This window comes from Dendrobates tinctorius, unplaced genomic scaffold (genome assembly GCF_039654945.1).
Source record: "Dendrobates tinctorius isolate UK_male_01 unplaced genomic scaffold, ASM3965494v1 ptg000003l, whole genome shotgun sequence".
Lineage (NCBI taxonomy): Eukaryota > Metazoa > Chordata > Amphibia > Anura > Dendrobatidae > Dendrobates > Dendrobates tinctorius.
In genome coordinates, this window is record NW_027361671.1 from 103,667,052 (window position 1) to 103,679,056 (window position 12,005).

A 12,005-nucleotide genomic window follows, 5' to 3' on the forward strand; every position below is an offset into this window, starting at 1 on the left:
AACATTTCCTACATGTCTACTTTACATGAGCACAATTTTGAAAACCTTTTTTTCAAACATTATATAACTGTTAAAAGTTGACCAGCGATTTCAAATTTTTTCCAACAAAATTTACAAAACCAGAAGGGAGGGAGCACCATTTTGACTTTTTGAACGCAAAATTGGCTGGAATCAATGGTGGTGCCATGTCGCATTTGGAGACCCCCTGATGTATTTAAACAGTGGAACCCCCCAATTCTAACCCTAACCCCAACATACCCTTAACCGTAATCCCAGCCATAACCACAACCCTAACTTTAACCCCAACTCTAATGGAAAAATGGAAATACATACTTTTTTTTTTTTTTTTTAACCGAACTAAGGGGGTGATAAAGGCGAGTTTGACTTAATATTTTTTTTTTTTTATTTTGATCACTGTGATAGAGCCTATCACAGTGATCAAAATGAACCAATGTGAAAAATTTCCTATTGGTGCCAGCAGATCTTGGGCATGCGCCTGCCATTTTCTCCCGGAAGAAGATGGCGGGGGACTTCATGGGGGGTTGCAGGGACCCCAGAGAAATTCCGACACTGGGGGGGGCTATACAGTTACTTCTCAGCGCCGTTGAAATTGGAATTCAGCTTCGTAGATAAGGAGTCCGGATGTTTTATTGTCCTCTGATTGGGGTCTCAATTAAACATCCGGACTCCTTATCTATGAACTGGTCCAATATTTATGTTTCTCCCTCCGTCATAATCATAATCCTGCTTCATGTCACTTGTCTCATCTATTGCATTTTTTCTGTGCTGTATTGTGCATAAATATGTGACTCTTCAGATTATGTATTAGTAAATGCCTGATAAAGAGACCTGAGTAGTCTCGAAAGCTTGCAGTGTGTTACCATCTTTTCAGTTAGCCATTAAAAGGTATCAACCACTGAGGACTCTCAATTCTGAATGTTTTTCTATCTACTGGCTAACACGGTACAAAGATATACATCTTTCCCGCTGCAAAGGGGAAAGGATAATGGGGGACCTAGCGGTTCCAAACGCTTTGTTATACTTTATAGCCTCACAGCTACAGCAGTTTCAGGGCTGGTGTACAACTGACCACTGTTGAAATTCCGGTCAGCTAATAAAGGAGGGCACTAAGTAGGGGATATCACTATTAGCTATTGAGGCTGGTTTTCTCAGTGAGAATGACTCAATGGTTCACACTCTAAATTTGATCTATAAAATCTGGGATAGGGGCAAGGACACTCTCCGTATCAAGGGATTCACAAACTATTCACCTCTGTGACGCAATTCTAAACTAAGCGAAATAGCTAAACTAGAGGGCTTCAGTGAATGGGAACACAGAGGGATTTTGCTATTGACCAAAATATTATGTGACGGATCAATCGAAAGTTTTGATCAGATTCGCTCTGGGTTTGGCATTCCACATAGAGCCTTCTATCAGTATTTGCAGCTTTGTCATGCTTTCCAGACACAAATTAAGACTACTAAGGTAGATCTCACTAATTGCCTTAGCTTAGATTTAATCGCTACAGCATCTAATATGAAGGGCCTCCTTACCTCCATTTACAGGATATTATCCTTAGGGTGGTTTCAGATTAGCGCATTTTACAGGCAACGCACGGCGCCGCTAAGCCCCGCCCCGTCCGGTCATTTTCTCCTACTATCGCACACGGCTGCATGCGATCTGCGCACCCTATCTTTTGCATAGGGTGCGCAGACCGTGCGCTAGTAGGATTTTTGCGTGCGCTGCGCACTTTTGAAGGTGCGCCGAGCGCACGAAAATGCAACATGGTGCGTTCGGCGCACCTTCAAAAGTGCGCAGCGCACGCAAAAATCCTACTAGCGCATGACCAGCGCATGGTCTGCGCACCCTATGCTAAAGATGGGGTGCGCAGATCGCATGCAGCCATGTGCGATAGTAGGAGGAAATGACCGGACGGGGCGGGGCTTAGCGGCGCCGTGCGCTGCATGTAAAATGCGCTAATCTGAAACCAGCCTTACTTCTAGATAACCATCCAATGTTGGTCAGCTGAAAGTGGGAAGATGATGTTGGCCCCATATCTGAAGAACAATGGAATTAAATACTAGAAACAACACCTATACTAGATCTGTGTCCCCAAAAATTTCCCAAATTTTCCTTATCCACGGGGCATATAAGACACCTAATATATTGTTTAAAATTGGAGCTCGGACTGAAGACTCATGTCCAAGATGTGGTAACAATGGGGCCCATATGATGCATGTGCTATGGGACTATGTTGATATAGGCCACTACTGGGTGGGGGTGACCTCCCTGATTAAAAGTATTCAGGATACACATACATCTTGATCCTAGGGTGTGCATACTCTGCCTCCTGGGGGTGGGGGTAGATTAAGATCCCTTGTGACTACCGCCGTTCTGAGAATACTGTTTCTTGGCAGGAAGTTAACATTGCACTGGTTAGACCATAATCCCCCAACATTGGAGGAATTGAAAGCTAAAATTCATAATACCACATGCCTGGAGAGAGGTACTTACATTAAAAGGAACTTAAAGCGAACCTGTCACCTGTTCTGGGCTCTATAAGATGCGGCCACCGCCTTTCAGGGCTTATATACAGCATTCTATAATGCTGTAGATAAGCCCCCGGTCCGACCTGCAAGATAAGAAAAGTAGGTTTTATTATACTCACCGGGGGGGCGTTCTGGGGGGTCCGATTCGGTCCGAGCTGATGGGTGTCGCAGGTCCGAGTCCAAACAAGTTGCGTTTTGCGCAGACAGCGGGCGCGTCAAAACATCGCATCCGCATATCCTGCATACCTAATATTAAAGTACGCAGCCCTCCGCAGATCCCCGGTACACTAATGTAAAACCAGCCTTAAGCCCCCGTCTCACACAGCGATCTCGCTAGCGAGATCGCTGCTGAGTCACAAGTTTTGTGACGCAACAGCAATCTCACCAGTGAGATCGCAGTGTGACAGGTATCAGCGACCGGTCCCCCTGCCAGGTATCGCTGATTGTTCTTGAAAGCGCTGGACCTTTTTTGGGTCGTTGGTCTCCCGCTGGCCAGCACGCATCGCTGCGTGTGGCAGGCGGGAGAGCAACGACCAACGAGCAGGAGCTGGTAACCAAGGTAAACAATGGGTTTCTAATCGCCGAAAGGCGCTTAGAAACCCTCTGTGTACCTTAGTTACCAGCTCGCTGGTGCAGGGAGCTGGTAACCAAGGTAAACAGCGGGTTTCTAAGTGCCGCGAGGCGCTTAGAAACCTGCTGTTTACCTTGGTTACCAGCTCCCTGCATCAGCACGCTGGTAGCTAAGGTACACAGTGATGCGCCTGTTCGTCTTCGCTGGTGCTGATCGCTGGTGAAGCTGCCTGTTTGGCAGGTCACCAGCGATCATGTAGCGACACACCAGCGATCCTGACAAGTTCATATCATTGTCGGGATCGCTGGTGAGTCGCTATGTGTGACGGGACCCTTAGTGTGGTACCTAGGACACCGTTCAGAATCCTGACCGGGAGTATATTGCACACTGTCAGCATTCTGCATCCTAGGTACACACAAATTATACAGAAAGGCCGGACAACCCCGTTTTCTTATCTAGCGCTATGTTATTCCGTAGCGCTTTACATACATTATCATAAATTCGTAATTTTTTTTACTTTTTAATGTTTAGATTCTTTTACTATGTGCATTTTATTTATAGCTATTGACGTAAAACTTGTTTTCCTCCAGTTCTTTAGAGAAGAAATCCTTGCTGAGAGACAATGTGGACCTGCTGGGGAGTTTGGCTGACCTATATTTTCGGGTAGGCGATAATAAAAATGCCATTCTGAAGTTTGAGCAGGCGCAGATGTTGGACCCTTATTTGATTAAAGGTATTTACCAGGTCCTTTTATGTATGTGGGTCCATAGCTTCAATACCTTCATCTTGCAGGAACTGCTGACACACTCCAGCCACATGAGGTCTGGCATTGTCCTGCATTAGGAGGAACCAAGGGCCAACCGCACTAGCATATGGTCTCACAAGGGGTCTGAGGATCTCATCTCTGTACCTAATGGAAGTCAGGCTACCTCTGCCAAGCACATGGAGGGCTGTGTGGCCCTCCAAAGAAATGCCACCCCACACCATTACTGACCCACTTCCAAACCGGTCATGCTGAAGGATGCTGCAGGCAGCAGATTGCTATCCATGGTGTCTCCAGACTCTTGTCACATGTGCTCAGTGTGAACCTGCTTTCATCTGTGAAGAGCACAGGATGCCAGTGGCGAATTTGCCAATCCTGGTGTTGTGTGGCAAATGCCAAGCGTCCTGCACGGTGTTGGGCTTTGAGCACAACCCCCATCTATGGACGTCGTGCCCTTAGACCATCCTCATGGAGTCGGTTTCTAACTGTGCAGACACATGCACATTTGTGGCCTGCTAGGGGTCATTTTGCAGGGTTCTGGCAGTGCTCCTCCTTGCACAAAGGTGGAGGTAGGGGTCCTGCTGGGTTGTTGCCCTCCTATGGCCCCCTCCACGTCTCCTGGTGTACTGGCCTGTCTCCTGGTAGCGCCTCCAGCCTCTGGACACTACGCTGACAAGTCACAGCAAACCATCTTGCCACAGCTCGCCCTGATGTGCCATCCTGGATGAGCTGCACTACCTGAGCCACTTGTGTGGGTTGTAGAGTCCGTCTCGTGCTACCACGAGTGTGAAAGCACAACCTACGTTCAAAAGTGACCAAAACAGCCAGAAAGCATTGGTACTAAGATGTGGTCTGTGGTCCCCACCAGCAGAACCACTCCTTTATTGAGTGTGTCTTGATAAATGTCAATTTCCATCTGTTGTATATTCCATTTGCACAACAGCATGTGAAATTGATTGTCAATCAGTGTTGCTTCTTAAGTGGACAGTTTGATTTCACAGAAGTTTGATTTACTTGGAGTTATATTCTGTTTAAGTGTTCCCTTTATTTTTTTGAGCAGTGTAGTTAGAGGGCAGGGACAGTACTAAATTTTTTTTTTTTTTATCTCCCTGGAGTACCCCTTTTAAGGTGTTTATTTCACTGTTTTCTGCTTGTGTTGTGGCCAACACGTAAATAGTCTGATGGCCTGACATCAAGATCTGCTAAGTCACCGGTAGTTTGCTAACCATATGAGCACCCTTGTTTTAGAAGCTTGTAGTCTATGTACCTTACACAATCTCGTTCATGTATATTTTACCATGCTACACGGCCTCGTTTGGAAGCTTGGGTTCTTGGGTTGCCTATATTTAAATGTCTTAAATATAAAAAGTTGAATACCTCTATTGCATTCTGAATTTTCATACTTTTCCTATCTCTCTGTAGGAATGGATATATATGGATACTTGTTAGCTCGAGAAGGGCGGCTTGAGGATGTGGAGAATCTTGGCTGTAGATTATTCAACATATCTGACCAACACGCTGAGCCTTGGGTGGTGTCAGGGTAAGAATATGTACAATGTCTTGCAGATGGACCACATTTGCATAGCATATTCACTGATTGTAGTACAGTATTGTACTATGTAAGATTTATTACCATTAGAGGTAATATCTAGGGATCTGAATGTGCTGCAGAGCTGCCTGGTAAAAACAGGATTTTTTGTTGCTTACCGTAAAATCTGTTTCTCTGAGCCTTCATTGCGGGACACAGAAACCATGGGTGTATGCTGCTGCCACTAGGAGGCTGACACTATGCAAATAAAAAAAGTTAGCTCCTCCTCCGCAGTGTACACCCCACCGACAGGAAGTAGGATGCTCAGTTAGTGAGAAAGCAGTAGGAGAAGCAATCTGTAACGAGATAAAAACAGAAAACACAAATCCATACTGTAACAATATTATACAGTAAACGGTGCTGTTCAACTTGGGAGGGTGCTGTGTCCCCCAATGAAGGCTCAGAGAAACAGATTTTACGGTAAGCAACAAAAAATCCTGTTTTCTCTATCGCCTTATTGGGGGACACAGAAACCATGGGACGTCCCAAAGCAGTCCTCAAGGGGGGGGGAACAGCAAATAACCCCATCAGGACGAGGGATTCACCCTCGTCACCTGCAAGGTCACCTGCGAGGTCTTCTTTACCCCGACCGGCACTTGCCGAAGCTAGGCATGGGTTGTGAGAAACCTTATGGACCTGTGGAGGACCAATGACCGTACTGCAGAGGAGCCAGACGAAGGCCCAAAAAGTACCGCCAGGAGGACACACACTGCCCGGGCAGTGTGCGTCGTACTGAAAAGAACGCAGTCCCTCCTGGGCCGGCAACCCTACTAATGTCGACCAGAATCTGCGAGCAAACGCTGACCTGAAGGCCAGAGGACCTCTATACCTCAAGCCCGAGCTTGATAAGTACCATTGTTGTGGCCAGGTAGCCTGATGAGAGCACGCCACGAAGGGAAAATTCGAGGCGGATGAAAGAGAGAGAATTTAGAGAGATGTAGAGTGGACCCTTGACCTACAGGAAGTGTACCACAGCTGCTATAGAGTCTGAGGCGCCCTAGGAGTGGTGGAGAGCCTGAAAGGGAAGGCTACCAACTGAAAAGGAAAATGAACCCGTACGTTGCAAAAGCAGATATCTCCAAAGCCCTGAAGAAATCAGGACCTGGATAAGAGCTTCATGGAAAAACCATGCGATTCGCAGGAGGTAAATGCTGAACGAAGAAAAATTTCCACCTGAGAAAAAGGATGGTCTCCATCCTAGATCCCGGAAAGGCACGCTGAGGAAAAAGCACTGAAGTACGACGAGGTTCAGCCTGAGGAAGGAAAGCGCTTGTCCTTCCGGTGACCTCCCCAATAATTAAGCGATTGGAGCTACCCGGAAGAAACGGGAAGCTGGTGAGGGACTTGTTTGGAGATAATTTCGCTCGTGAGATCGAAAGCCAAATGAACCCCTAGAAGGGAACGATGAGGCGAAAACCCATGTTTCCATGCAAGTGGAATTTTTTGGACAGTGAGGACGATCAAATCTTCTGACTGGTCCCCAGCAAGAATGCTCTGATGAGCAAGCTAGGCCACGTGTCTAAAGAACTTTGCAACACGAGTGGAGGCTAAGACAGGACACTATAAAGCGGCGGATGGTTTCAAGGTTGACCTTGCCAATTACTGTGTGAATTTGCCGTGGAATCTCTGAGGGATGCACTTCTGGGACAGGAAGGACCGTAGTAGTGGGAGACTTGGAACCGTAGGGTTCGTAGTCGCAGAAGTAGAGATATACTAAGGCGCCCTCTTACTTGGAAACGGCTGAAGGCCGATCTGTGAGAAAATGACGAGGCCTGAGAACAGGCCACTGAGAACCTGCGAAAGAGCCAAACACTGAAAACGTACTGAATAGAACCAGGGGATAATCTGGATCTCATCGCCGCGATGTAGGCTCAGGATGGCTATAAAGAGACAACTGATAGCTCCACTAAGGAGGTAGAACGGAGACTACTGGATGACTGAGATGCAAAGGGAGATAAATCCAGCACCCCGGGATGAGTGTGGATATGGACAAAAATAGTGTAGTTGGACTTAGAAAAGTGATTAGTCGAGTAAGGAAAGTTCAAGCAAAACATGGAGTATGATAACTGTAAGAAAAGTTGGCTCTAGGTAGATCAAATAGACACCAGAAGACAACTAGGCTGACGAAGGGCAGGTCAATTTGTATGACGATGTAAACGACCAAAACCATCCTGGACCCACTGGAGCAGGGAGGGGATTACGGTGTGTAGACCTGCTAGCCTAAGTCTAAGACAAAACGCGCCTGAGGATAACAGTGAAAAGATACAATACTAGCCGAAGGAAGAAACGCGTTATCACCAGACTCATTCTTGGATCCAGGACTGGAACAGCTTTTTACCCCGGTCGATGCTTGCGTAGAGTTAGATCCCACTCCTGTGAGGTGGGATACTTTTTCCCGGTCACGGTCAGAAGACCCATGTCTGAGCTGCTGAAGGCTTTACTCGGCGTCTGTAAGAAAGAATAGGTGAGTTTCGACAGATAAAGAGCGTATGGTAGTTTTGTTGCTCGAAGTCCCCTAAAGCAGGCTAGAACTTATAAACTACTATTTGCCAAACACTAAAGATAGGCGGACTACACCGGCAGTAAAGATAGCTTCTGGCAAAAACTCCTGTGGTGCAACTCACACTTAGGGTACAGAACATGCCGCAGTAAAACCGCGACCATCAGTACCTGACCCGAGAGAGTCTGACCCACCTGAAGGTGGAGTATCCAGATATGTTGCTACCAAGATCCGCACTGTGGGACAGAGATCCGTTCTGTTTGGACATGGTAGTGGTTACGTTCAACTGTTAAACCACAGATGTTATTGACAATGAACTATGTAGCCGAGAGGTGTCTTTGACTCACCTGAAAGCGACTTGTAACCGCGGCTGTAGCCTGCTATGAGCAATAAATGCCGGCACCTCACCTCAAGTGGCTTTTAGACGGGAGCTTAGGTAAAGGCTGCAAAAGACCGTGAGGAACGTGAGAGAGGACGCTTCTGACTCACCAGAAAACGGGACAGTATAGCCGGATCGGTATAGTTGATGGCCTCGGGTACGTTTGAGTTACCAGAGAGACGGCATGTATTGACTAAACATGTCTGATAGAGGACTATTCAAGTGCTCAATAAGGGATAGAGTACTGCTGCAATAGAACACGAAGAACCTGAAGGCGAGAGTGTCTGACTCACCTGAAAACGGTACAGAACACCAGTACCACTGAAGCAGTCAACCCCAGACGCGTCTCCACAGTAATACAACCGTTTGAACTACTGTACCTGGTAGGTGATGCCGCCGTGGGATCTCGGCTCCTGCTTACTCACACCCGCCGCGTCTGAAGCCTGGATAGCGGATATAGCCTAGCTGCCGGGGCAGTCTAGGCCTAGATACCTGACGACATTAGGCAGAATAACGGCTTATGTGTTGCGGTCTAGGCCGGAATATCTGATGGCATTAGGCCGAATAACTGCTTCTGGCTGCGGTCTAGGTCTGAAAACCTGGCGGCATTAGGCAGAATAACGGCTTCTGTGATGCGGTCTAGGTCTGGGTACCTGACGGCATTAGGCAGAATAACGGCTTCTGTGATGCGGTCTAGGTCTGGGTACCTGACGGCATTAGGCAGAATAACGGCTTCTGTGATTCAGTCTAGGTCTGGGTACCTGACGGCATTAGGCAGAATAATGGCTTCTGTATTGCGGTATAGGACTGGGTACCTGACGACATTAGGCAGAATAACGGCTTCTGTGTTGCGGTCTAGGTCTGGATACCTGACGACATTAGGCAGAATAATGGCTTCACGCGTAGTAAGCCGTGCCACGAAGTCTGTAGTAAAGTAGATTCTGACCAGTCAATTCTTATGACTGTAGAACAGTAGGCCTGGGATCAGAAAGAGACTAAACACTACTCTCTGTTGTGCGCCACGGTTCCAACTTCTGGAACAGCGAGTTGTGGTCCGCTTCTCTATCCACTGAGCCACAGCAGACAATTGCCGGATAACACGGACTTCTATTCAGCTAGAAGTCCGGCCCAAATACTGGAGACGTGAATAGAAAGAAACAGCACCCTGTTCTGCTTATAGCAGTAAGAATCCAGCGTCCGAAGGGGGCTGCAGAAAATTGAAGGGAAAGTGCCTGTGAGCCGTAGATATGGAGTTGCTATGACAGGACCCCAACGTCTTTATGTGAAGCAATGGCTGGGACTTGCTCTGCTGAAAATCAGGGCACCAATCCGTAATGGCCGAAAAACATAACAACCGTGTGACAAAATCAGATCTCCGACATACTGATGCACTAGAAACTGCGCGGCAGAAGATTACAATTATGCCAGTAATTTGAGTACAATTACGTCAGTGACTGTACAGCTCTAGAGTACAGTTACTTCAGAGACCGTACGGCTCCAGAAAAACCTTCAAGTTAGTGACTGTACGGCTCCAGAGACTGTACGACCGGGTCAACTGGGGGCTCCTGGACGGTGGGAGAGGACCACAGTGGAGGAATAGGAGGAGAACGAAGTGGCCTGGAGTTAGACATGAGACAATCCCACAAAGCGCTGCCAGAAGGTTAGGGGACAGGAGAGCAAAGGAGGGGGGGGGGAATCAGTCTGCAGTGCAGCTACTTACAGCAGATGTCCTGTATGAGACTTCATGGCTGTAGAGAGAGACAGGCAGGTCCCATAGCTGGATGCGGCTCCACTGTACCACAGCCGGAAAATGGCGTCTGCCAGAATACGCAGGGCAGAACGTGCGCGCTGTGAGGGCGGCCAGAGACCGGGAAGCCCACTCTCAGCTAAACGCGGGGCCCGGAGGAGCAATATGGCGGCGGCTCCCGTCCACAGTCTGAGGATAGCGGGCGGAGCCTGACGCCACACAGGAAGAGGCGAGAGGAGAAACGGGCGGGAAAAGGCCCGCCCGAAGCCGAGATGAAGGGGGGGCGGAGTCAGCGCTTCCACTAGGCCCAAAATGAAGCCGGGACCTAGATTACAGCCGGCGGCCGCCGGAGCGGGAGACCGCGGAGGACATACAATAGTGCCAAACGGGTCCCCACAGTGGCGCCAGGGTGCTAAAAGTGGCGCAAACAAAGTGCCATGACGCCGCTTAGACAGGCTGTACGGGGCACAAAGAACAGGAAGCCTCTGTGTGCCTAAACCCCCTATCTTCCCCAAAGGATCTGCAAGGCAGTGCTGAGGCCCCTGAAGCCAGTCGGAAGGGTATGAACTGCGCCAGCCGCCCAAACTACTATCTCTTTGAATAAAGGGTTGGTTTTTTTTTTTTTTTTTTCTTCTTTCTCCTTCTTATCCCGTTTTCTTCACCTCTTCAGTGACTGGGGAGCAAAGAGGGAAAGTACCTCCTCAATCACAAAAATCGGACGTCCAGAATCCATGTTGCGGGACGTCCATGTCTCCTCGACCGACAGGCTCTGGTGGGCGAGTGGGTGGGAGACGTAGGCAGTACCAGGTATTCCTTCTCTTGTGGGATCACCTAAACACGCGCCTGTGTTAGGGATTTTGGGGTCCTGCCGTCCAGACATATGAGGATACGGGGTGGCAGTACACGCCGTACTCATAGTCTCTGTGTGGGAGTACAGTAGTGACTGTTCACACTGTATCCCTCCGGGAACCTGAAAGAAAACGACGCACATTGAGGTAGATAAGGGTCTAGTAAAAGACCCGTGTCCACCTCCTACTGACACTAAGCTAAACTGAGCATCCTACTTCCTGTCGGTGGGGTGTACACTGCGGAGGAGGAGCTAACTTTTTTTATTTGCATAGTGTCAGCCTCCTAGTGGCAGCAGCATACACCCATGGTTTCTGTGTCCCCCAATAAGGCGATAGAGAAAATTCTTTTCTTTATCGCCTTATTGGGGGACACAGATGACCATGGGTGTATGCTGCTGCTGCTGCTAGGAGGCTGACACTATGCAAAACAAGAAACTTAGCTCCTCCCCGGCAGTATACACCCACCGACAGGCACCAAGCACCTCAGTTTGTGCTTAGTGTCTGTAGGAGGCGGACCGGGATCTCCCCAGATCCGCATTTAATCCTTTTCTTTTCAGGTTTTTGTTGTGTTTTTTTTAATGATTTCCCCTTTCTTTTTCAGATACAGCTCAGGAAACGGGATGTGAGTTCATCCTGCTTTTCCTATTAATGCGGCTGAACGAGCAATGTGGTATCGCCCACATCGCAACTCTCAGGCCCGCAGGCAGGACCTTCCCCTATCACCCTCGGGTACTAGGGGCCATGGATGGACGGTCCTAGCCGATTCCCCTCCTCACCCCTCTCCCAGGACAAGGCTGAGAGGAAGACGGCGGTCGCCAGTGGCGACGTTTCCCTGACACTGGGATTGGAGCCGTCTTCTGCACCATACGGCGGTGCGGGTACTGAGGATCACCTCTCCCAGCGACCTGCGTTCTATCGCGGGCCCCTGTGGTCAGCCTCTTCAGGGACATCAGGTATGTTTTTCTGAATGTTCCCTGCAGCCCTGCGCTCACATGCCAGTCTAGGACAGCAGAGTACCTCTCCTCCTTTTGAATTTCCCGCCCCTTGAACCAGCGCTCT

At 48.6% G+C, this 12,005-nt stretch overlaps 1 protein-coding gene across 1 annotated transcript in view; it reads left to right on the plus strand.

Moving 5' to 3' along the window:
* The window catches only part of ANAPC7 (anaphase promoting complex subunit 7), an 85,627-nt gene that overhangs the window by 29,828 nt on the left and 43,794 nt on the right, over positions 1 to 12,005 (plus strand). Inside the window, exons 6-7 of the mRNA XM_073565566.1 lie at positions 3,712 to 3,854; positions 5,307 to 5,424. Of these exons, the coding sequence (XP_073421667.1) occupies positions 3,712 to 3,854; positions 5,307 to 5,424 (261 nt within the window). The remainder of the gene's footprint in view (positions 1 to 3,711; positions 3,855 to 5,306; positions 5,425 to 12,005) is intronic.